Raw genomic sequence first — 26893 nt, 5'->3', positions numbered from 1 at the left:
TGCTGCGCATGCGCGAGGATCAGTGATGTCAGGCACCGGAGCCGGCAACTCCCGCGCACTCCGCCGCCGCCGGTCTGCGCTTTCCAGTGGAGGGACGTCGTAGCCTTGGCAGACGTATTGGCGTCGGCGCGCGCGCAGCTATTCGCCTTCGCTGTGCAGTCGCCGTCTGACACTGTGCTGGAGCCGCTTGATAGCGCCTCTGACTGGCCTTGCCAGTGTGGTATAGCCATAGAGAAGGAGAGCGCAAATTCTGCTCAACGGTGCAGAAGAGCGGAGAAGCTTAAGCCATCGGATCCCAAAGTAGTTGCCTGGCAAAATAAATATACATGTGCCACATAATACGTATACCGTGTGTGTGTCATTGGAGCAGCAGTAAGCATGATAATCAAGCTAATCCTAGACAACGAGGAAAGCTAAGAATAATAAAGTGAACCTTTGCTAATGCTACGTTATCCTGGCATAGCCGAGCTAAGCCACTGCAACATTTTTAGCAACGTACCAATTGCGTGCTCACTTTTTTTAGCTACTAAATAAAGCCCACAAAGTCTGAAAAATTACACGTGATTAGACTACAGCGCGCATCAGGAAGCATAATCCTCAAACAGGATCACTGTGAGGTAGCAAGTCAAGACTACGCTGCCACTTTATGCGGACGGGAGCGTAGTTACGTGTCTTTTTTTTCATATTTCGCGTGCATTCTTTATCAGTCCGAAAAAATGAGCACGTAATTAGTACGTTGCTGAAAATAGCGCAGTTAGATGTCATTTGAGCATGCCTGCATATGCCTCATTGACATTTAAACGACTAGGGGAGTACTTCTCGAGATAGGAACGTAATTAGGACGAAATAATTAAACCTCATCAATGAAAACATCAGTAGTGGCTACTATAGTAAACTGGGAACAATATGCACTAGGTATGCTTCGCATAACGACGTGCACCTTCCTTTTTGGGGATAGCGATAAACTGCTGTTCGTGATTTCGCAATGCTTGCCGAATGTGCTCCATCCCATCCTAAATCTTCCAGTTATTTCAATCTCATGGTTCGGCTCCGCGGTGACTACCTGTCCTAAGTACACGTATTCCTTCACCACGTTCATTTGCCTTGCTACCTATCACAAAGCGCTGTTCCCTTCCCAGACTGTTGTACATTAGTTTCGTTTTGTGCATATTAATTTTCGAGACCTACCCTCCTGCTTCCCTTGTCCAATGCACTAATCATGAGTTGCAATTCGTGGCCTGAGTTACTCACCAATGCGATGTCATCAGCGAATCGCAGGTTAGTAAGGTACTGTCCATTAACTCATATTTTGACGGTAATGGCGGAAGAAAGCTCAAGATATTGCATTCCAAGATCTGTTTAACTTCCCATTTTCATAAAAGCCAGAACCAAAGGCAAGTCATTGTGAGAAACAGGTCACCGCTTCATTTTCTTTTTTTTCATCCGCTGTGAAGCATGTTGTTCTTTTGTAGCGTTAGCTACACTGGCCTGGCCGAGCCAGTTTCGCGTGGATCCTCAAGAGCCGTGCTGCGCATGCGCGAGGAAATGCGATGTCATGCACCATAACCGGCAACTCCCACGCACTCCGCCGCTGCCACGCGCGACTCGCTGTCGCCGGTCTGCGCTTTCCAGAGGAGTGACGTCCTAGCCGAGGTAGACGTACTGGAGCGGGCGCGCGCGCAGCTATTCGCCTTCGCTGTGCAGTCACCGTCTGACACTGCGCTTGAGCCGCTTGATAGCACCTCTGACTGGTGTTTGCCAGTGTGGTATAGCCATGGAGAAGGAGAGCGCAAATACTGCTCAACGGCGCGGAAGAGCGGAGAAGCTTAACTCATCGGATCCCGAAGTAGTTGCCTGGCAAAATAAATATACATGTGTCACATAATACGTATACCGTGTATGTGTCATTGGAGCAGCAGTAAGCATGATAATCAAGCTAATCCTAGACACTCAAGAAAGCTAAGAATAATTAACTGAACCTTTGCTAACGCTACGTTATCCTGGCATAGCCCAGCTAAGCCACTGCAACAATTTTTGACTCGACCAACGGGAGGAGGGTGCTCTGTGACAAAACATTGTCCCCCCTAATGAGGAACCCTCAGCCCGCCTATGGTTATACTACGCTTTCTCTATCTCTTCCCTCTCTTCAGTATTGCCTTTCTACGCTATGCTGTGCTATTCCTCCCCTCTCTTTGTGCTTAGCCCTGAACTGGCGGCGCCAAGTTTTTGCTTAAGAGCGGAACGGTTCAACGTCGACCTTACAGAGCTTCGATAAATAAATCATGGCTAACACGATTTCGGAATACGAAATAGCAAATATGTAGAGCAGTGCTATTTTTTTCTTGAATGGCAAAGGTGTAACAATAATGCGTTTTAACGAACCGCTTTCTTGAAACAGAAGACAGAAGTTCAGAGAAAATTGGAGACTTGAAGTGATTACAAGTCAATGAACATAGAGTGGCGCTAACAACACTAATAATATATGTTGGGGTTTTACGTCGAATATTGCGGGAGCCGTAGTGGAGGCTCCGGAAATTTGTATTTGGTGTTATTCAACGATCACCTCAATCTAAGTACACGGGCCTCTAGCATTTCGCCTCTATCGAAATGCCGCCGCGGCACTCGGGATATGATCCCACGCTATTCGGGTCAATAGTCAAGCACCGTAACTCCTAGACCACCGTTGCTGATATGAAGTGACGCTGGAGACGATGTTTCGGCAGAAGGACTTGTCTGGAAACAACTGGACAACAAGGCCAGTGGACTTGCCCTGACAGAGACAAGTCCTCTTGCGAAACCCCAGTAGCGACGTTCCCTGGGCAACGATTGATCATTGTTCCCAGAGAGACGACTTATATGTGCGTTTGTATGCTTGTGCTATGCGGTCTTGACATTTCTGATGAATCTTCAGATGCGATGCAGCTGTTCCCTAGCCCGCGCTAAATGTGTCGCGTACATTGACCGGCCGCCGTGAATGCGGCATGTGGCCACTCTGAAGATGATTATCATAGCGTTGCGCTTAGCGTCGTGTCAAGTGTTTTACTCGTCGTGGCGTCAAGAAAGTCATTGTTTCAAGCTTGTTTTCAGCCGTTTATAAAAGCTTGTATAGAACCTTCCTTCGTGAAAGATACTCTTAGCAAAGGAGGGGACAATGTAAGTACTATTATTAATGTAATATACTTTTCTTTCGTCTCCAAGTTCCCTAATAACAATACTGCTTCTGTGAGTATTATGTATCCATTGGAGCACTGACATCGTGTTCACGCATCAGCGCGCAGTCGTATTAGGCAGGCATGGATACATGTATTTCGCTTGTTTATGTGTTGTGATATCAAGGCAGGAAACGATGAAACTTTCTCAATAACGAACAACGAAGATATTTATGCGTAGAAGGTACAACAAAGTAATGGTGCCGACAGTGTAAACCATTCAAGCGTTATTAACCACTCAGAGTATCACGTGTTTTTAGCCAGTGCAGGTCATGTCTTTCAGAAAGGAGGACTAGGGCAAACCCTATATAATGGCAATTAATATATCATTTTTTCTGCACTGGATCGATCTTAAGGTATGAGGACAAGTGAAAAAAGAAAATGTCATTTTTTTTTGGTCATGTTAAAAGCGCAATTTATCGCCCATTATTTTGCTGCATAAAGTTTGTCTATGCAGTTGCTTTCCATCGATACAAGTAAAAATGTTAAAATACCCGTCATCTACGAAACCGAAACTGAAAGTGGCAGTTTTGTGTGCATCATAAAATTAGCTTGATATATAGTACTTTCTTGGTTATTTAAGAATCATGTCAAGTGGCGAACACGTAATAATGCTCTAATAGCATTGTAAACTCGCAACTTTTTATCATAAATGTAATAAACTTCAATGAAATTGAATGACCTTCAGTGCAACTACCCGTTGCGCAATTTTTAACACAAAAGTGTTTTATGCCGGGGTCCACCAAGACTTCAATGACATCATATCCGTCACGGAAATGACGTCGATAAAATGAACACAAACAAATACCATGGGAAAACTAGAAGCAAAAGCTTCTATGCGTGGTTATTGAACCCAAAACTTTTTGGTCCGCGACGATAGGTACCTGGCGCTCTACCCGCTGCGCTACCGGCACACGCGCGCGGAGCTCCACGAACGCGTGTTATATCGCTCACATCAGCTCCCTCTGACTGCGCTCTTGGTAGGCTGGGGTGGTGCCACCATCAAAGAGCGGCGAAGCAAATCATGATCGTACCCTCCGTGAGTAGCTCCGAAAACGCGCCGTTGCTAAGGCCGTTCCATTCGCACGGGGAGAGCGTTATCAGAGAAAGTGGTGTGAGAGCTAGAAGACCGTCGCTTATTTGTTGCAGAACGTGGACTCACGTCGCAATCCCGCGGCATGTTAAATAGTTAAAAGGGAAAAATTCGAGGGCTCAGTGATGACCATGCCACGGGTGTTGGTCATGGTCATCAAAGTTAGTAGTCAGGATGGTGACGTGCCATGAGGCATCAACGTAAGTGCATCTGTGTCAAACGGTGTCGTACCGGCTAAATAACCATAGCAACGTAGAACTTATTCTCGATGTTCAATAAACGTTGAACGGCTTCCTTGAACTTATGACAGCCAGCGTAAACGGAAGGCGGACGAGAGGACCGTGTGTCTTTTCTTGTCAACGTCTGTGTCGTCTTTTATTTTTTTCGTCCGTGTTCCGTTTGCGCTGGCAGCCATGAGTATTTTCCAACTCGCCGAACTCGCTACCCTATTGCTTCTTTGAAGGCACATTTCACTTTCCTGTTACACAGATTCCTATAACAGAGGGAGCAACACCATTTTTTAAAGTTAATCGTCAATTTGTTTTTCAACCTTCGACCGTTGAGAGTGTACAATCAAGTAAACTGAAACGCTCTGGTTGCTTTTTGGAATTACACTTTTGCCTACAGGTACTAGTTTTCGGTACTTCAGGAAGCGTTCCAATAAGTTTAGGGCAAGCGGTGGTGCAAATATCCACCTCATTTAGTATTATTTACAGTATTCCAGAATGTCAACTTTTAATGCAACAAAGCTCATCACAGTTATAGTGGTGGACAAGAAAATGCACCTACATGCTTCCATGCATGTAGATAATATCTGCCCAGCTCAAGCTTCCTCCTAAGTGCTTACGTATGGACATTTTAGCAAGAAAAATTTCTCTGCCCCGGCTTCCGCTTAACGGTATAGATAGAAAATGCAGGGCGACTGCGTCTCCTGGCAGAAAATACATATAGCTTATGGAAAGTTCAGGCAAGTGCAATGTATTCACCTCATTATGTGGGCACTTGGTTTAGTCGTGCACTATTTCTAACAAAAGTGGAAGCTAAAATTTTGAGCATTTTGACGCAGTGATAAATTTCACGTCTTTACGAAGAGCGTACAGTTGCCAATATAGCTGCGCTTTGTTTTCTTTAAAAATACGTGTTTGGAGTTAAGAAATGAAACATTATAAAAGGTGATTTGCTTTTTTCGCAGCAACACCCCCATTCCTGTGATCCAAGTGGCATTTGTGCTCCCTTCGCTTTTCCTAACAAGATTTGTCCTTTCAACTTCGTTCGTATAATTCAATGTATTATGAGTAGTTGTTTTGAGCTAAAATCTTGACAGGTTCGCGCGCGTGTTTTGTAGCCGTCGACATTTCCCTGTAGCATTTGCCACATGCTCAAGTCGTGACGGTTTGATGAAAATGTGCTCGCTTAAAGGGAAGTTATGCGTGGTTTATGTTCGGTAACGTATTGAAACCCAAGTTTTGTAAATCTATTTCTCTCTCTACGCATCTGCCCTACATGTGGACTAAACACAAGGTTGCTTACAAAGCACATCAAACACGGTGCCACTTAAGGCACTGACAAATACTTGAACGTTTCTTGGAATATAGAAGTAACGAGCTAGTTGCTACTACATTGCAGGTTCCGCCGGGGTCAAAGCTTCGCGTTTACGCAACTCGTGGCGTGAAAACATTGTAGCAGGATGTTCTATGGGTGCGCTGCGTATGTTGATAATACATCAAAGGTGCGTCCCTTCACCGTGTATCTAATTATTAAGGGAATGACATTACTACGAGCGTAAATTAAGGATTGAGCTTAACCTAATTAGGCTGCAACGTTGCATTACAAGGTCACATTTTGAGTTAGTACTTTAAGGGTTCAGGTTACACGCCTTATAATTTTAAGGTTACCTTAATATTATAATGTGTGTAACGGCGATAAGTACCCGCGTTGCAAGATCCTAGTGGAGACTTAAGATAAAAACCGTAGCCATTTCAACATTAGAGCTGACATATATACGTTCGTCTTGTTTGTGTAAGGAAATATACGGCGTTTGTGGTGTCCTGACTTCTTTCTTGTGTCCGTGTTTGCACGCCCTGTCTTTTTAGAATGGATACTTACCAACTAGCTCAGCTCTCTGTTATTCGTCTTGTCTTCGTCAGCGTCTGCCCTTAATTGACCGTTTCTATTGTGGATATTCCTGCGAACTAAAATCTCCTCGTTAACTTCGCGACATGATTTACAATGCAACATCGCGCCGAAAAATTAATGTGTTGTAGTTCAAGGTTTTTATTTCTGCTTCCGCGAGAAGCGTAGCAAGGAATAGCTAGTTATTTCTTGCTTTCCAGAGTTCTGGACCACACCGCGAAGCAGATGGTTTACGCTCCAGTCATAATTTCGATGCTGGTAAGAATTGGCAAGTTTTTTCTTTGCCGGAATAAAGAGCAGCTATATTTAGGGTGGTATAATGCTACAGTTGTAATAGCTCATTTCCTTACACAATTACGAAAATTGCACTATCTTAGAGCAAGGCACCAAAACAACCAAAGTTACGATAGTCCTAAGGCATTCTCCTTGGGTAAGCGCGAAGTGTCACTGAGGTTTTATATACCATGTTGGGGGGTAATACGCACAACATCTAAATACCTACGGTTCTTTGGGAATTTTGGTGCTGTTCACCATTCGTGCGATATGCTTTATATCTAACATAATTATTTAAACTAATAAAAAAGATGTAAAATAGCAGTTATTGATGCGAACGAGGAGCATCAAAACGCCTTAATACATATGTACAGTACACACATATTTTATTAGAATTTTGATAAGAGTTGATACGGAGACGATTTTGATAAGAAACTTCCTGCATAAATAGCGGTCACCAACCGGGTCATTGTTTCCCACAGATATAAGCATTTCTTCGTCGTCATAGTGTCTGTTACGCAAGCAAGCCCGTGTACTAACTGCGAAAAGAAACAAAAAGACAAGTTTGTGATTCAGAAGGGTGTCTTGCTGGGCGAGTTTTATGATTCGAATGTTCTCAGAGACCTCGTTCCCCTGCACATACCTTAGACGCGTTTCTACATTGCAATAGTAGTTGTCATACTCTCGTCTGTGTTATAAAATATAGTGCAAAATATTGCACTGTAATAAACTTCATTCGCCCCTGGAAAGACAATAAGCTGCAGCACCCCACTGATCATCTCTCTAGCTTTTCTTGCAACGGCAGCGCGAGCATACTAGTCGGTGTAATCGTTATAGCTTGGAAAAACCAGGAAAGATCGCTCATGCAAGGTTATGGAAACTATAATTAACAAACGGCCTATCGTTGAAGATAATCTTGAGTATTGAAAAATGTATTTAGGTACGGGAGAGATGCTTCAGTATTTTAATGCATTTCTTTTTTGTTTCAGTAAAGGTTTTCGGCGAAGACTATTTCGGTGAAGCTTTCGATAAGCAGTAGCACTGCAAATAAGCAAGTGTAGGATGGATGTCAATACAACATGACAAGCAAAATTGCAAAATTGCAATTCAAGAAAATATACAAAGAGGCTTGAAAGAACGTCCATATTAAATTTTGAACTTATGGTACACTTTTAAACGTGTTTTGGCATACCTGAAGAATAGTTTTTCTTACAATGGCTGGAGAAGTTAATCAGTTCAAAATGTTCAGTTTTTACAGAACAACGTAATAATGGTGCCGTGAAAAAACCAATATTGAGGCATTATTTGTATATTAAAGAAAATGGCTATCCTTTGCATTCAGCTAGCAACTGACACAGGCATTTTGCGTGGCATATATTGTTCGAGAAAGAATTTGGTATATTTCAAATTGGCTTGTCAGACTTCGAAGCAAGACATCGATAAGTCATGCAAGTAAACAAAGATGTAGGAATTGCTATGGTAAACATCAAGGTGCTCTCTATCCAGTAATTACAAGGAAATCTTAAACTTTCAGGTCCTCCTGTCTATGGCTAAAGAGGGTATGTGGTCAGTGATTCCTTGCACATTCAAGAAGTTCTTAGCGTAGGCATTATGCAGTTGTCTAAACATAAAGTATGGTTGGTTTGTTCACCATACCCATAAAGTGTGTCTTGCTGACCACAAGATTGCGCATGCCTAAACCGCATTACTTCACGGGATTATCTAACGTAATGGTAGAATTTCCCACATTTCGGCGCTTTTGTTTTGAGTTTCCTTTCGCTGAAAATAAAGTGAGGAACTAAGTTTCATTTCCGGTTAAAAACACTCGTTCGTTCAAATAGAACAAATCAATAACCACAGCACAGTGTAATAGTGCATAAATCTTGATAACTGATTCTGGCCTATGTTTCGCTTTAATGTATAGTAACTCCTTTACTTTCTTATTATATGCGGCATGCCCGCTTTGAGCAAAAGTATTATTTTTCATAGCTTTTAGGTGTTTGAAAACTAAAATAAATTGCATACGTACTGATTTCACGTGTTATAACATACATAATCTCCAACGATGTTCTTATTTCTAAAGCAAAATATACAACAATGTGGGTCTGCATTATCTTCGGACATTAAACCCGCCACGATGGTCTCGTGGTTATGGCACTCGAATGCTGACGCGGGATCGAATACCAGCCGCGGCGGCCGCATTTTCGATGGTGGCTAAAATGCTTGAGGCCCGTGTACTTAGATTTAGGTGCACGTTAAAGAACCCCAGCTAGTCGAAATTTCCGGAGCCCTCATGTACGGAGTCGCTCATAATCATATCGTCGTTTTTGGATGTAACACACCAAAAATTAGTATCGTCGGATATTATACTAATATCTTTATGCACTCTATAACCACGCATTGAAGAACATAAGCGAAAACGATTTGCTAAAGTACGTAGTTAAGTTCGCCTCCTTCTCGTCGAGGAAATTCGCCGAGTCGAGGAAATTTACCGGTGTCGTCGTCGGCGATAACGTTATCGCCTACTACCCGTGAATGCGAAGCTTATGCGTCCTCCAGTTGTGTTTGCACGCGCGCTTTGCTTTCATCGACGATGTACTGATAATCAGGTGTAGAAAATAAGGGTGATACAGAATGGATTGGGGTCAAACAAGCCCTCAGGAGAGGAAATCGCATTGAAAGAAATAAATGAAGGCGCGAATGCTTCATTGGTTTCTTCACTGTATGCATTGTTCGGTATTTCGGCCAGTCTGTGCGTGCTTCACTACGTGGTTGTCGGAAACGCAGTAACACCGAAGATGCTAGCTACAGCTACTTAGTTGACTGCACCGAGTTCTGCAAACTGTGGTAACTTAAACTGCCGAAATAGGTGCTACACGCTCCGATGTTCAGTGGCACGAGCAGCCAGTGACATACTTGTTTCTATTCCAAACTCTTCAGGCCGAGCACCTCTCCGAATATTCAGAGGTGTCTTAAAAAACAAGACTGATAGGATATCGATTGTTCCGGTCCAAGTGAAGAGCGCCCGTCCTTGTGTCACTTTCCTTCGTACTGTCTTTGCGCTGTTTTTCAAGTTTTTAGTTATATTCAATAGATTTATTATCGGATCATAAGAATACCTAAGATAAGAGCCAATTAACTCTAAGATTTATTAATGAAAATTCATTGAATCATTCAATGCAAGAGCGGACGGTTATCTTGGGAGCAGCTTGGACCGTTGCGGTACCTGCCGGGGCAGGTCTCAACAACACACTTTTTTCTATGTGGTCTTTGAAATCCACTTCGGTAGTGCGACGAAAAGCCCAAGAATCCAAGAAACCCAAGCCCATGTTAACCCAACAAATATGACTGGGCACATAGACAGAGAGGTTCGACCAGACACTTAAGTATTAAGGTCGTCTCAATTTCTTATTCTTTTTCAGACCCATACATTCTGGGCGACGGCCATCTTGTGCACCTAGATGATGTAGCCAAACAATATATAAAGAAAGTTAACGCGACCTATAAAGGCCAAGTGAGGTTTTGGGGCCTTACAAAGGAGTTCAGTTATTGGAGGCACCCCACCCATACCGGGAAGTAAGTGGAATGTAAACCTGTCGTCATTTGTCGGATGTTAGGTTGCTACGGTGGGGTGAAGCTGCGCTGCTTCGAGTAAATGAGATTTGTGAATGACTGCGTAATTGTGCTTGCTTCTTTAACTAGGCGTCTGTGCTAACAAAATTGCATGCAAGTGCACGGGTGATTTTAATTGTACATGGATAATCGAACGCATACGCGCGCAATATAGTTTTCTATGAGTATTAAACACATAAATGACTGGCCAATGCTGTTAGTGGCTGAATCTGCCTTTGGTTATTTCTTTTTCTTTTGCGAATAGCAAGCACAGCTTTCTTGAACAGTATTATTTAAAGTCGTGTTATAGTGCTATGGGATGGGACTGCATTTGTTTTTCGTGTCGCTACGCGAATTTATTTATGCACATGAATGCTCCCTAGGTGTTCTTTTTCGTAATTTTTGTTCAGTGCTGTGACATTCATGTATGCTATTATCTGTGAAAAGGAGTAGCCGGCGCTGTACAAAACGCGCCAACATCTCTTAAACACCATATAATAAACAAACACCTTAGTACAACTTTTTCCCAGCTCTATCAGCGACATTAGTCTATGATAAGAATCGGAACAGTCTTACAACTCTCCGCGTTGTTTTTGCCGCAGTTTACTTTCACAGTCGTAAAGCGCTCACGAGTTGCTCACGAATTTCACGGGTAGCTTAACTAAGGTTGTGGAGGCCTGCCACTGGTGCAATCGGGGCTGTTACACATGTGAAGAAAGTGGTGTTAGCCAGTCATGTCAATCATGCGCAAATAGGGCCTTCAAGAGCGAGCGGGACCTTTCTAAACCCGCGCATACTGGCGGTGCTGGGCGGTGTTTGACCAGAGCCACGCGGGATTTTAAGAGCTGTTAGCTGAGCAAAAGGAAACTTTTTTTTTCTAAAAATGGCAAGGAACAGAAAACAGTGCTGAATTTTAGACGAACACAAAGGAAGACGGACGAAGACAGGCGCTGTCTTTCAACAGATCTTTATTTGTGTGAACAAAAGGCACTAAAAAGTGGCTAAAGTTGCAATTGTCGCCAGTTTCCACACGATTGTTCTGTAGGTATTTCCCGCACTGTTTGTTTGCACTTTCTCCTAATGTCGGTGCGAGGAAATACTTGTAACGCTTTCTCCTTTGGTGAGCGCGTGGTCATGATACTGTAAAATATACATGTGCATATTCTGAATATTTTGTTTAGTCGTGATAAGAAAATGTATTTCAGTTTAACTTTTGTGCTTATCAGAGTTCTCTATGGTGAAGGGCGGTGGTAATGCCACCCATCACACCGCTTCAGCGTCCACCGCTCGGGTTCACCGCCCAGCGCTTTCGATAGATCTCCCACCGCTCTGCCTGACCCCTTCGAAATGCTCCCCAGAGGAACCAATAAGCAGCTATGTGCGCGCAACGTCAATGAGGAGTGCCTCCTGGTTACGCAAAAAGGCGTCTGAATGGGTGGCCTTGTGGTTTCTCAGATTGCTAACTCTAGTGCCAGCGCCAGAACACAAGCGCCCTTGCTTCCGTGTTGTATGCGCGTCATAGCTGCCAGAATTTCGCGATCGGAAATGAAATGTGTGCAGAAAATAATAATAATAATATCTGGGGTTTAACGTCCCAAAACCACGCTATGATTATGAGAGACGCCGTAGTGGAGGGCTCCGGAAATTTCGACCTCCTGGGGTTCTTTAACGTGCACCTAAATCTAAGTACACGGGCCTCAAACATTTTCGCCTCCATCGAAAATGCAGCCGCCGCGGCAGGGATTTGATCCCGCGACCTTCGGGTCAGCAGTCGAGCGCCATAACCACTAGACCACCGTGGCGGGGCTGTATGCAGAAAATGATCACCTTGAAAACTTAACATTTTAAGCGTAATATCTGTGCCCCCCCCCCCCCGCTCTCACTCCTCAAAACGTTCGCGCTTAGAATTTTCTTGGAAAACAATGAAGTATATATATATATATATATATATATATATATATATATATATATATATATATATATATATATATATATATGTTCGAGTGTATTGCATCACGTGGTGGCTGTAAGAAAGCACGATATAAAGCTTGATTACATTTTATGATTGTTTTATGCAGGCACCCTGTGAAAGCCAAAGTAGTGTCGACCAGTTATACCCATTGCCAGGGTACATCCTCATTAAAACCAAGAGAAGGGCATTGCCAGGGGTCTTTCCACTGGAATATAAAACGTGGCATCGACAGCCCCTTCTCCATCAAGATGGAGGAACAGGTTCCCGTACTGTACAGGGGACTACGGCGGCGACAAGTCAAGTTGGAGATGAATGGCCTCACTACAGAGACATTCGATGAAAGGTGGAGAAGGCTCGCAGGACCAGTGCGTCGCAAGTTAGTTAAGGTAGGTGAGTCGTTTGAAGTTCCACGTGAAAGATCACATAAACACTCGAATGGCAATGGCATAGTGGGTGCTTCTTGACTTGACAAAAATTATGACTTATGGCGTGTATTGACCATAAAACTATTGTCACTTAGCGCAAAACGACGCCAAAGAGAAGGGAAGAGAAGTGATGTGAGCGCTCAGTTTCGACTAATTTATTGCAACATGGTACACAGACAATATAACTGTTTTCCTGCGCAAAGTGCCATACAACATACTTTCACGCATGACATAATCGTCACCACACTTTCTAAAAAGTCGAAATTTCGCCGCATGTGCGGAGCAATGAATGCGATAGCAGCCCATGAGAATGTCACACGAAGAACGGCAAGCAGCTCGACACTTGCAGCGCGCTGCTCAAACACGAAGAACACAGGATGTGAACGAACTAACCGCTGTCGCAGTTCTTACTTGCTTGTGTTCTAGCAGCGTGCTGAAAGTGTCGACTATGCACAACCAACTAGCCCCTACTTTGGCCCTTCTAGCTAGCAGCTCTCTCCTTTCGCAAACGCGGCCGCTGCAGCGAGTGAAGTGACCTTCGTGTACTGTGTAGCTTCAGCGCAAGGTTTACGGTGAAAGCATAAGACGTATGTGCAAACCGCCCCCCATAAGTTCACGTGCATGGGCGACCACGCCCTCTTGGGCAAAGTACAGGTGGTACAGGTAGGAGGCGCATCTATCGCAACTCTGGCGAAAAACGAGCGGGGCGACGACCTTTAACGCGCGCCCTTCTCGGCATCTCACTGGTGATCAAGATAACACACTGAAGCGTCTCTGACCACTGCGTACCGCAAGTGGTAAGTGGTGTATATAATTGCTCGCCGTTAGTATGCTGAAGGACGTATGCTCCGTGGCAGATTCGACGAACGCGGCTAGCTGCGGAGTGTATGGTCGCAGGTTCGGTCGCAGGTTCGCCTTTCGCGCTCTCCGGAAAATATTTCTTCTGAATTACTTTTATTTGTGAGGTTTATATAGACATACGCATACATATCTGCAACATGATGACAATGGCGACGCCGACGGCGAAAACCCGCCGACACTGTCGATATAATTGATATCGCAATAAAAAACACTGTTAGCATGGAAGGGGGAAAGAGATGTGTCGCTGATACATGATCCCTCAGTTTCCTAATACGGAATGCTGGCAGCGCAACCAGTCTTCGCACTGGTCCCCTCTTTTTATGTACAATAAAGAGAGCATCACATTTCCACTTGATTTCGCCATGTACTGCTACGTTTCGCTAGTCTTATACACTGTATTGATGAACTTCCAACATGTCCCAGTCTGACAACCTGGATTGCGTTCATTCTTATAAGGAGGTGTTTTGCTTAGTTTCTAATGGTTTTTTTAGTGACAGATTTATGTTCTGTTAGTGTGATTGCACTGCTTCGAGCAATAAGCCTACGAAATACGGCATTAAAGTGCTGTGTTTGACAGAATCGATGTACTTGGAACATCTAAGACAAAGGATATATCAATGCTACAGCGTTAAAGAACTCGTTATGCAGAAATTCTGGCCTCGTTAGCTGTGAGCGAAAGATCGGCATTGTCCGTGAACAAAAACTCGAAGTAGATGAAAATAAATAAATTAATATAAAAACCTTCTCTTAGAGAGGTTAGAACCCATGACTTCTACGAGGCAAGCAGATGTTCTGCGACAGAGCGATGCAGTGCTTGAAACTGCTTCGGGAAAAAAAAAAAAAAACCCTATACCAATGTCTTGTAGTGTGAGGAGTCTAACTCATGCAATACTGCGCAGAAAAAGAGCAGAATTGCACCATCCGCCAAAACATGTTGATTCTGCAGTGACTGTATGGTTTGAGGCGCGCTAATAACAAAGTTCTAAGGTATAGTTAATCTTTATCAGCAACAGCATCGACAAAGTGTGCAACTGCGCAGGCACGTGTGTTGCGCTACAGATCCGTAGTGAGTACTTCGCCAATCCGGAAAAAGAAGGATTATGAAGTAGTGGCGACTTAGCCACTGTACTCGAAGTAGGCATTCTTGGATAGTTTGAAACGGCCAATGCGGCATCTTTTGGGTGTCACCGACAAGCGAAGCACGCTAGGGACTGAGAAGGCGATGAGAACGGGGCCCAATTAAGCTATCGCGTCCTACTCTTGAAGGCGAAGCTCAAGCGTCTCGTAACTTTTTTTTAACGAAGTGGTTCGTATTGGTCCTTGATGTCAAGTAGTCAACGAAAGCTTGTATTTTCCCGCCTTTTTCTCTACTTTTCACTTGTATATTTCATTAGGAAGAGATTTGTAGAATATTTTTGGGACACAAAAATACTGGTAATGGCCATCCAATAATAATAATATCTGGGCTTTAACGTCCCAAAACCACGAAATGATCATGAGAGACGCCGTAGTGGAGGGCTCCGGAAATTTCGACCACCTGGGGTTCTTTAACGTGCACCTAAATCTAAGTACACGGGCCTCAAACACTTTCGCCTCCATCGAAAATGCAGCCGCTGCGGCCGGGATTCGATCCCGCGACCTTTTGGTCAGCAGTCGAGCGCCATAACCACTAGACCACCGTGGCGGGGCTGATGGCCATCTACACTTGAGCACTGCGTACTAAGGACTACAGTTCTTTACTATGAGCTTAACAATTAACTTCATTCAAGAAATATTGTCATTGTAACATTGTGCATATTTTGTTCTAGGCTTGCGCTTTCAAGGCGGAAATTGAATTCGATGGATACTTCGTCTACATGCTTACTCACCCTGAAGAAGGCAATTTCAGATGGGTACTTGTTAGTATTACTCAACTTCAAGACACATCGAAAGGGCTTCAGCCAAGTGGGACGAAGCTGACGTACGTCGCAAAAGGCGTGTATGTGGAGAGATAATCTTGCTTCCGTCATAGTAAGAAGATAATGTCAAGGTAAACATAAAACTTGGGCACGCTCATATTCATACGCAAATGCTGAGTTCTTTTGAGTAAAGACCTAGTGATACATATGTACATTTGACTCTATTTTAAACATGACTGCACCTATACGAAATAAAGGCTTTTACAACTCATTCGCAGCAGTTTATTAGTCAACAATTGCGCCGCACTTAACGGCCTCTATCGCGCTTCGGTTTTCCCGGCACAAAAATAAACAGTCATTTTAGTCTTTTATGGATCAGTTCACGTTCTCACGTTTTTCGTGCTGTTCTTATTACTTTTATTGAGCGTGCGTCTCATATCTATAATTGGGACGTAACCAGGGTAGCCACATGAAGTTTCGCATTTCATAGTAAAAAAAAAAAAGAGAAGACCACGGTTATTGCTAACGCATACACAATGCAATAATACTTTACTAAATTGGCAAGAGCAAATGAAAGTGTAAATAGCTTTTTATTGAGTTCTGACCCCTTGCCAGTCATAAATGTATTCCCTTACATGGTACTATGCGAGGGAAATCAAGAAGAGAGAGAAGGCATCTGGAGAAAGGGGGCTAAAGAAAGAAAACATGAAAAAACAGAATAAGACCCCACAAATGGGCAAAATTTTCGTGCATGAACAAGCTGTATTTCTGAGAAATTCACACTAATTTCAATTCTAGCTGCGCTTTACAAATAAGTGCACATGAGTGATAAGTTTGCACAGTTAAGGCTAGAAATAGAAACTTCGTACATTCGTTTCACATTTATGTCAAACTTCTGCTCACATAAACTCGTCTGGACTTCGCGTCCGGGTCGTTGATATTATACGTGACAAAACGTAGCAAAGATAACTCTGAGAAGCAGCCTGCCGATCCTACGTGACGAAGCTGTAGATCGTGTGATGGACGATGATTAGAAGAAGGTTGCTGAAACCCAGCATGTGGTTAGTTTAAAAGATTTCGCGAATTGCTGCGTATCGCCTTTTCAACGTACATTCAACAGCCTCGTACAACGTGAAATTATTCTTCCTACAAAGAAATCACTAACGTTTCTATACCTTAGACATTTTAGTCAGTGACCATACGTCGCAAGGCGTTTCGCGTGCTAAACTACAACCTACTACAATGCCCATCTTTCTACCTAACTAGATTTTGCGTGCTGCACGATTACACAGCTCGTAATATCTTCGACATACCCCTGCCCCGTGTTCGCCATTAACTCCGTCATCATAAGTAATCATTTTCAGAACTTTGTAGACTCTTGGCGTTTGCGAGGTGTCACATGACTAGATGAACATGAAAATTTGCAAAACCATACAGTGACAGTGATACCAAGTCATCGTGAAATCAAATGTACGACCTTTCTTAATAAAGGGCAAAACTTTCTCTTTCTGTCAGATCTGAAATTTGCTTTTTTATACTATTTGTATCGGGCGTTTCCACAGTGTTCTGTTTTCTCCTCTCCTTAGAAGAAACGTTGAATTTCTTGTTGTAGTTGTCTAATAAAAAAAGTCCCTGAAGTGATTCCTCACTGCCACACTTTTTCGAACCATTTGATCTGTTATTTCAACCTTGTGGCTAAATTGAAATGTTATGCCTTTAGTCTGTAAAGTGTTTTTTGTTATATTGTAGCCTTTCTGCTGTCAAATTATCAAAACTGTTCAAATGGATATATGTCTGTTACTGCTTTATTCCATATACTTATTACGTTTGAGTAAATCTGTTGTATTGCCCTTCGGCTCTCATAACACAACTAAGTTTTGCACTGCGCAGATTCTGAAGCTTTAAGGTACGTATCTCACATGCCTGCCTTTACTTTATTGGTGGTTTCCAGCGGCGCGTATTAAGAAATTCGACAGCATTTCTTCGCCTGGCACAACCCATTTTTAGGTGTCTCTCAGGCGTGAAAGGAATCATTTTCCGTTATAGGTTCAGTACGCGTGAAATTAGAGAATTATTTCTCTTTGAGGAATCCAACCAAGCACTGACGAGGGGTAACTGTGTCCCTTTGGTTCCGAGCTTAGGTGTGACTAAAGAAGCGGCGTATACATAATTTGATTGCACTCTCCTACTTCTCTACGTGTGACAGACCGACGTGTCTTTATAATCTAGTGCATATGCCAATAGAGACAAATGCTGCATTATCAGCGTTCTGAAAGATGAAATGAAAACCGTAAGAAATTAACAGAGGCTGACACCAGAGAAAGTCATTGACTGTGATAGAGACAGGATACATCGACATCTCCATGTCGCATCAAGCAAATAGTCGGGCTAGAGAATTCATTAAATGGGCATTGACATTAATGCTCATTGTAACAGACGTAAACCTTCATAAAATGCGGAGGTATGAAGATATTGGCCTTAATGGATGTATAGCGCATATGTGAGTGTTTAATTATGTAGCGCGCTTTAGTATTCATCATTGCCATATTTCTGTAAGTGTCAGTACAAACGATACAATCGAAGTTCAAAAGAAAAAGTAAGAAACACGATCCCGTGAGTTCAACGGTGCAGGTGTGAATAATCTCAAATTAGCACAGGTAATTAGAGTGAGGTAAGTGCTCCCTAATTGTTCAGTCAATGTACAAGACATTTTGACCATTGTTTCGAAAAGGCAAACTGAAACTATTTTCCTTCGTGTTTTTCCTATGTTTAAAATACCGAGATAAAGTGAATAAACTAAAAGTTTTATATGCATTGTTTGATAAGATCACGTGCCCTTATTATGGAGCATGGGCCATAAATGTCGCATAGACATTGCACATATTTAAAATGCATACCTAGTGGTCTGCATACTTGTTGACTCGCCAAAGTGCAGTGAGAAGTCCAGGAAAGCTTCGCTCTAAAGCTTTCTTTGCAGCCATGCTAAACCGGCGATAAACCCTCGGTGGTCGCAACTCAAGGAACAACATAGAAGCTCGAGGAAAACCACAGCAAGGCCTTCAATTAAAAGTGAGATATGCTTGAACGTCATTACACAGGAAAATAATGGTGTAGATTGAAGAAACTAATGGCGTCCCGTATGAATGCTCAGAAAGTCAAACGAAATATCGAATACTGCAATTCCCACCTTTCGGCTAGACTTGGACGTTACGCACGGAACGGACAGTCCATGATCCGTTAGATTTGTAGATTGAGTATGTGGGTTCTGGGCTTGCTGCGTCCCGTCTGCAGTTAAAGCAAGGAAGACGGAGGCTTCAACTCGCAACAAACAACAACAATTTATTTAACTCTACGCTGCATACGGCGGGGTCGGTCCAGGGACACGAGACGACGAGGCGGCAGCAGCAATCGGCCAGTGCGTGTGGCAGCATCCGTCCTTCCTGGCAGCCGAAGCACGTCTCCCCTGGGCAGCGCTCAGGCTGCCCCTTTTAAGCCGCGCAGCTGGGCCACGCGCACCGCCTCTGCGCAGCACGTGGCGCTATCTCGCAATAGCCGGTGGGCGCGGTTCCCAAAGTACCAAGAGAATCGGAACCCGTCGAGGATGCCCGATTTATGGCGCGTTCACACTGAGACATTCGGCGGCGAGAGCGCGCGGAATCCGCTTCGGCGGCAACGAGATCCGCCGGAAAAGCCCATTCCGCGCCGATCGGTCCTGGACCGATTTTTGCGGAAGCTGCCGCCGGATTCCCTCACCGCGAACCAATTGGAACGCGAGTCGAACATTCGAAAAATGGCGGCGCGCTTGTGATATCGCAGTCGTCGAAGCACGCAGCAACGGTGAAGTATTTCGTAATCATCCTGTAGCTCTCGATAACTGCCAAGTGTTGTCGCGATCAGCATCTTTGCAATACATCATCGCGATCTTGCAAAACGGGTAGCATTATCTCGGCTCGACCAAGCTTCTCGCGTCTTGCAAATCAGAACGAACCAACCACAACTGCTTGTGTCGTTTCTTGTTCGGCGAATGCATGTTTCTCCTCGTCAGACATCCCCAGAAAGTTGCTTTCCAGCAGGCGCAGCAGTTCGACGACCCTGCTCCTGTTTACGCGCTTCGCCGTAACAAAACGCGTACACAACGCAGAGCGCGTCGATGCCAGCGTTCGTTCGCGCAAAGGGACGATGACAACTAGGCGCGCTAGTTTCGGCGGTGCGGTTGCTCAGTGGTGTGAACAATGTGGAATTTCGGCGGCGCACGAATTCCGGTCGCTGTGGCCGGTGGATTCCCCAGTGTGAATGAGCCATTAGTCTACTAAAATTTGTGAAATGAAACTTGCCGGTATATAACGGGGGGGCGGTGTTACTTGGCGCAGTCTGTACATACTGTACATCGGTTCGACAGGGTTTTATCCCTTTCAGCGACATGAATTATACTTATTAGAAATAAAAAAAGGCAGGAGTCAGGGGAAGATGAAAGCATATCATGAAAAATTCGTGAAATGGTGGAGTGCTGGAGCCGACGTTTCGACAAGCCGACTTGTCTTCTTTAAGGCTGCAAATCTCACACAGAGAAATGTATTGTAAAGCGAATAGAAGTTGACTTAATGTGGGAGAAAATTAGTTCTAATGAATTGAGAGAAACACACTAAAACGAATACTTTAAAAAGAAAAAGAAAGCGACTATTCAGCTCCGCGTAGTTCCTCGGAGCTTCTTTACCAAATGAAAGCGTTTCGTTAGGCACCGCTGAAAACTACAGTTCTTCAATCTACAACGACGTCGAGGATATGGTGATGACTACTAATATACCTGCAAGTTGAAACGCGATGTCGCTAATTTTAACAAACACTGACTTCCCCGGCGAACACAACAACAACTGGCGCAAAGGCTTGAGTGCAACTATACTCTGATCACAATATCGACAGTGAGGACAGGAATGGCTGTGTTTGGCGTAAATATGACCATGACAATAATTATGATGATTACGACTGTGACAACTGCAAGGATGGTTCCAATGAGAAAACCGCATAAAGTAGGCAATGCCCAAGGCCAACGAAAGTACAGACACATACTACAGCAAAGGTCGAACTCCTTTATTTTAACCTTTATTTCATGTTATGCAGATCCAGTATGGCAGAAAAAAACATTATTATATATAGAATAAGTTACTGCAGATATCTATGGAAGATACCGAGACTTGCAAGTGCTCCTCTTAGCTGTATTACGAAGCAATAAACGTCTCGCTCACCGATAAAGATGCCCTTAAACGCGGTATAATGCTACTCCATGAGTTATTAAAATTGTCGCTTCTTCCCAGGACTTTGATCTCACGAAACGGACGGGTTATTGTATCTTTAAGAGTATCACTGCCTAATTTTTATCCACAGTTAGTGGCTTTCTCAAGAGTTGTTAATGCGATGGTAAAGTTTTCTTGCAGTACAAATCCGACAAGATATCTCGACTTTTATGTCAGCCCAGCCTTCTTCACATGGAAAGCTTGGCATTCTTAGGGTTCGCGAAATGCGAATGGTGTATATGTGCCAGTTCTGGTGGACGTGTCGTTAGATTTGTTTGTCTTATATATTTATTTACACGTACCACAGCCATTCATAGGGCTATAGCAGGAGTGGCGAAATGCAAAAGTAAGAAAGTGGTTATTGCGAGCTCTCAGTGGCAATCGCAAATTATTTTTTATGAAACGACGGGTCGTACCGGGCAGAGAGTTTCAGGATTCAACAGTCCTGGGAAGAAAACTGTACTTGAAAGTCTTAGTTCGAGCGAAGAAGTCCAAGAAGTTTGCCTCATTACTACTCACTGTGACTAGGGGCTTTGCACGCGATTGGTATATATTGGACGATGAGTAATGTGGTGATTGGAACAGCGAGTGCAAGTTTCAGAGATTCATTGTGACGACGGTTAGAAAGATGTGTTAAACTGAGCAGGAAGAAATGAGATGACGGCAGAAAGTTCTGTCATAGTAGCGGTGTATTATACAAAAGGCCTTCTTCTTAACAGACTCAATTCTGTTAATGTCACATATTTCATAAGGGTTCCATAGGGCAGCCGCATGGCTGCCCTATGTAGGTTGTATGATATATAATACAAAGGGCCTGCCTCTTAACTGACTCAATTATGTTAATGTCATAAATTTGATAGGGGTTCCATGCGGCATAACTATGGTCGAGGCTTGGACTTTAAACAGGGGAGAAAACAGCGCAAAATTGAGACAGGACACAAGACGAAGGAAGCACGACAACAGCGCTGTTTTTCTGTCTTCGTCTTGTGTCCTGTCTCAATTTTGCGCTGTTTTCTCCTTTATTTATACATACGGCAGCTACATATTATGGAATTGGTCGTATGATTCTTTTTATGTGATAAGCTTAGTTTCCATTGGGGTAACACGCCGTGTTCTGCACAGGTAACTAAGTTTTCTTAATGTCTTGTTGCACGTTATTTCAATGTGTCCTAACCAGGAAACTTTTGAAGTGAAAAGGAGGTTTGTTCGCGTTTGCACGCTGAAGTATATCAGAAGACTCTAAAACAATCCGGGAGGTTCCCAGGCATTCAGGCATATATGCGATAGGCAGTGGTTATACATGTGACGAAGCGATTACATAGAAATACAAAAAGGAGCGCGCGTGGCAATATGTAGAGATTTTTGACTGTAATGCCTTCGAAATGGGCAACATGTTTACATGACACCGTACGTTTGATAGTCACATACAGTTTCATTTCTCTCAGCATACACTCTCTGTGCCGTAAATCCGTATGTCTTTAGATCATTAAAGTTAACCTTTCATTGTCACTCGGGGCATCAAGCTTAAAAAAACGATGCACAGGTTCTCTTCTTCGCCTGTCATAAAAATATAGGTGATTGTGGCAGTTGCCCAGCAAGAAAGTATAACCTTGGAGTTTAACCTACCCGAAACCTGACCACATATAAACAACATTGGCATCGATTATGTTTTGGTGCTATAGCAATGTGTGGCGTTTGTAAATTTAAGCAAAACCTAGTTTTTACTGCGCCGCTAACATTTTACCGCAATATGAAACGCGCCAGATGTTTTACGCAGAAAAAAGGAGAAATAAAGCCAACCTATCAGTGAATCAACAGCGACGTGATACCCTGTTTTGTGATTTCTAGATTACATCATCGCTTTGAGATGAAATTGGACAACAGTCCTTTGGCAGTCTTGGCATCGGTGAGATTACATTTCCTCGCATATTTTTCCTGAACTACTTCTGGTTTGTGCAGCAGTTCTGTTCGGCCAGCGAAACTTTTAAATGAGGCAACGGCGTATATTTGTGATCCTAAGTCCAGTGAGATTTCGCCGAACCAATTGTGCATGCGATGCTTGTTGCTGCACAGTGTAGGTAGTCAAATTATTGCCGACAAATAAGTGACATTGGCGCTTCTGTAAGCGGTGATGTCTTGCGGCTGAGAGATGCACGAAGACGAAGTCTTGCTTTGCTTCTGTGTGTTTCTCATTGGTAGAAACGCGTCGTCATATTATTGCTCTTGTGAGCATGATCCTCTTTAATTATGGCTATTGGCTCTTTAACGAAAGCTGCGCAAGGAAGCCAATCACGGCGAAGAGTTTGGTATTCATTTGTAACAACAGTGATGCAAACGTTGTAAAGGGAGGTCTTGAACCGGTCACCTCTTCTCAAGGTAAGAAAAAGATGGTGGGAATAAGGATATGTGAGGGTATGATTGACATGTACAACAGTGTTATCGAAAACGCTGTAGATGTTGAATGTTTTTAGGGGCGAAGCTCTTTAGGGTGTGGGTCGTTCCCTCCTCTGTAGTAGTACTAGCAGAATGTATGTAGCCAGCTTTAGATTAATGAATTGCTCACTAGATAGCGTTTCATGTATTTCTTATAGTTGCTGTTTAAAGATGACAGACGGCGCTTGTATAATGCGAATGGCGCATGTCATTGGATGCCTGCGATCGTAAAAGGCGCTCGCTCTTGGCGCGCTTTCTCTTTTGCTCGGAGTCGCCGGATGGAGGCAGACAAGGCGCTCGCTCTTGGCGCGCTTTCTTTCGCTCGTCGCCGGATGGAGGCAGACAAGGCGCTCGCTCTTGGCGCGTTTTCTCTTTCGCTCGGGAGCGGACACTTTCCCTGCATTTCACCGATCACAAAGCGGTGATAATGAAGGGACCACGCAAAACAACAGTGCAATTAAGGTTTGCTGTTTAATATATACACGGTGTTTCACACTCTTTATATGATGTACTGGGCGAATTTGACGGAGGAGTTTCACGGTTTACCGATGATTCCCTCCTGGGCTTCACCCCACTCATCATCATTCACCCCGTTGATATGCTGTGATTTTTCTCTTCTATCTTTCCAGATTATGTCGTTGATGGCAAACGGTATGTAACGGACGTTTTGCTATCTCATAACGATATATTATATACATGTAAAACACCGGCCTTTGTTGATAATCTAGTTTAGAAAACTTACGTCTTCACTTTCAACCACTCACCGAAAAATGGCGATCGTACCAAACAATATTGTCACGATCAATAGCCGACAGGACGACAGAGGACAAAGAAGCGAGCAGCACGAGCTGCAGCTGTGGGCTCTCTGAGGAAGACAACGTTGAGGCGTCTGCTCTTTTTGTTATCTGAATACAGACTTGTCTTTCCTCGTCGCAACGTGGTCCTCTTTCTTGTTATTTCCGCGTTGCGACACTGGTGTTTGGGTCTGGACCTCAGTTCGCCGTCGTGGCCTCTCAGAGAAGCTATTACGGCGGTGCTTTGGGCCGTATAAAGTCCTCCGACGTCTCACTGACGTTAACTATGAGGTTGTTCCCGACAGTCCACATTGCTCAAGGCGTCAAAGGCATGCACCAGAAGTTGTTCACGTGGTTCGGATGAAGCCCTATTTGTCCGAATGAACTCATGGGCTGCCAGTGAGTACAAACCCTGCTGCCATGACGATGAAGCATCGGGACGATGCTTTCTTGGAAAGGAGGCTGTCACGATCAATAGCCGACAGGACGACAGAGGACAAAGAAGCGAGCAGCACGAGCTGCAGCTGTGGGCTCTCTGAGGAAGACGACGTTGAGGCGTTTGCTCTTTTTGTTATCTGAATACAGACTTGTCTTTCCTCGTCGCAACGTGGTCCTGTCGGCTATTGATCTTGACAATATCATTTTTCATAAGCTTTATGTTTCGGCCTATAAAATTGGATATTATTGTCGTGACACTGCATGCGATCACGACGCGTACGCGTGCCGAAATTACCAGTCGACGAGCTGCACTCTAGGTGACAAAGGGAACCACTCCCTCTTATTGTGCCGGTCGATAATATACACTCCGGGGAACATCACGTGGTAAAGGTAGCTTGGCGCGCACAGTTGTCGCCCCGCTATCTGTTCTGACGTCACACGCCGAACACGGGGAAGCGGTACCAGCATATCCCCCTTTTTTTTCAAGCACCGGAACATGCGCACATATATGGTAGATAATATTTGTTGTACAAAACAAAATATATGTTATACAAAACAAAACACCAAACTACTACTCATCAATGCACTGTCGTATGGGCTTCTTTACCACTCTACCAAACCGCTTTACAATGGGAGTGGGTTCACCCACAACGCCAGTCAGAGGCACCACTGAATCTGTTGCTGTCGAGCCATTTGTGGCGCGCTTGGCTGCTCAGAGTTTTCTGGAAATTCGTAAGTTTCCGTGTGCGCCCTTTCTTTTGGGAGACGGTTAAGCATTCTCCTGTTTCGGCGGAGGACAACACCGTCATTTGTTCGCACTACATATGACCGCGGTTTTGGTGCTGGTGCGAGGACTGTGGCCTTGGATTGCATGTCTGTCACCCAGACCAGGTCCCCTGCTTCTAGCTTGGAAAGCCGTCTGGCACGATGGCGTTGGTTGTAGTAGCGGCATTGCCGGTGCCTGACCTCCTGGTCGCGGGCCACGACTTCTTTCGGGCCGCTTTTTCCCGGATTTCGATTACGCGGTAGCATTGGCACTCTTGTCCTCAATCGCCTACCCATAAGTACTTCAGCAGGACTGACTCCAAGAATGCCGGGCGTCACCCTGAAGCCAGCAATGCCAGGTAAGGGTCTTTAGACGTTAGAATGAGGTGCTCAACCGTCTGAACCATTCGCTCTACTTCCCCGTTCCCCTGCGGGTGCCTCGGACTCATGGTGACGTGGCGAAACCCGTATGACATAGCGAACTGGTAAAACTCGATGGACACGAACTGAGGACCGTTGTCGGTCACCACACACTCAGGGATTCCATGCCTAGCAAAAATATCTTTCAGTCTATCAATGACAGTTCCACACTTTGTGGAGGGAAGGCTGGCTACCTCAGGGTACCATGAAAGATAATCCACTGCGACAAGGTATGCCTGGCCGTTGATTACGCACAGATCTACTCCCACTCTCTCCCAAGGAAACGATGGCATTGCGGTTGCTATCATGGTCTCGGCTAGTTGCTGAGGATGCTGTGCGCAAACAGTGCACTGATTCACGTACTGTGCCAGTTCGGTGCTCAACCCTGGCCACCAGACAGAACATTTAGCCACACTGCGACAACGCCCAATACCCTGATGCCCATCATGCAATCTTCGCAGCACATCCGTTCTTAGAGACAGTGGGATTACCAGCCTTGTTCCTTTCAGCAAGAGACCATCAATCATATTAAGGCATGCTCTATCTTGCCATTAAGGAATGAAGAAAGAAGGAACATTCGGTTTCCTTGGCCAATTGGCCTTACACAGCCTGCGCAGGTGTTTACAAATGGGATAATTCATTTTACATTCTCTCACTCTAGACAAAAAATTGTCCCCCGTTTCCAAGCCAAGCAAACACGCCTTAGAGTATGCTGTGACATCTGACACACTCAAGCCTTTTTCGAAATTGCTGCATGCAACTGGGGACCGCGAAAGGGTGTCGGCTGTGACTAGCGATTTGCCGGGAACGTACTGAACACTGAAAAGATAGCGCATTAGGCGAAGCCGGAAGCGTTGAATTCTCGGGGGCGTATCATCAATGGCCATCTGGCCTAGTAAGGGCACTAACGGCTTGTGATCCGTTTCGAAGGTAACGTTTAGGCCACGATGTACTTGTCAAATTTTTCGGCTGTGCACGTCAGTGCTAGCGCTTCTTTTCGTATCTGGGAGTATCGCCGTTCTGTGTTCGTGAGGGATCGAGATGCGAAAGCTATTAGTCTACGGTGACCGTCTTTCTGCGTTTGAAAAAGTACAGCTCCCAGTCCGAAAGAGGATGTGTCCGCTGAAAGGATGGTAGGAAGCGTTGCATCGTACATGCCATACACTGCGCAGAACAAATTAGCCGTTTCAGCTCGTTCAGCGCCTTTCTTGGTCACACACCCCCCCCCCCCCAACCCATTCGCTATCTTTGTGCAAAAGAGCACGCAAGGGAGCAA

At 44.3% G+C, this 26893-nt stretch overlaps 2 protein-coding genes across 8 annotated transcripts in view; one reads left to right on the top strand and one right to left on the bottom strand.

The window, feature by feature from the left end:
• Positions 1–26893, bottom strand: part of LOC119371657 (uncharacterized) — a 131618-nt gene that overhangs the window by 73598 nt on the left and 31127 nt on the right. The window lies entirely within an intron of this gene.
• On the top strand, positions 3031–26827 carry LOC119371655 (uncharacterized). Of its 4 annotated transcripts, XR_007417750.1 has the most exons (7): positions 3031–3153; positions 6636–6693; positions 8243–8267; positions 12399–12678; positions 15387–18545; positions 22616–22673; positions 23830–26827. XR_007417750.1 is itself a non-coding variant. In XM_037642098.2 (6 exons), exons 2-6 carry the CDS (start codon positions 6661–6663, stop codon positions 15570–15572), a joined length of 678 nt encoding a protein of 225 aa, XP_037498026.1. In that variant the 5' UTR covers positions 3044–3153; positions 6636–6660; the 3' UTR covers positions 15573–18545. The 4 variants fall into 4 exon arrangements, 3 of the variants coding, with proteins under 3 accessions (XP_037498026.1, XP_037498025.1, XP_037498024.1); XM_037642098.2 differs by lacking the exons at positions 22616–22673; positions 23830–26827 and adding an exon at positions 10131–10284 and having other exon boundaries at positions 3044–3153; XM_037642096.2 differs by lacking the exons at positions 3031–3153; positions 22616–22673; positions 23830–26827 and adding exons at positions 5970–6031; positions 10131–10284.

This window comes from Rhipicephalus sanguineus, chromosome 10 (genome assembly GCF_013339695.2).
Source record: "Rhipicephalus sanguineus isolate Rsan-2018 chromosome 10, BIME_Rsan_1.4, whole genome shotgun sequence".
In the NCBI taxonomy this organism is placed as follows: domain Eukaryota; kingdom Metazoa; phylum Arthropoda; class Arachnida; order Ixodida; family Ixodidae; genus Rhipicephalus; species Rhipicephalus sanguineus.
This window is presented reverse-complemented; position numbering and strand designations above follow the sequence as displayed.

What these genes read in the sequence shown, in the direction of transcription:
- LOC119371655 (XM_037642096.2), top strand. Translation starts at nt 5,997, where the DNA reads ATGGGTGCGCTGCGTATGTTGATAATACATCAAAG. An exon ending in CAGTCATAATTTCGATGCTG is followed by an intron (nt 6,694 to 8,242) that starts GTAAGAATTGGC and finishes TTAAACTTTCAG; the next exon opens with GTCCTCCTGTCTATGGCTAA. An exon ending in TGCGTCGCAAGTTAGTTAAG is followed by an intron (nt 12,679 to 15,386) that starts GTAGGTGAGTCG and finishes ATTTTGTTCTAG; the next exon opens with GCTTGCGCTTTCAAGGCGGA.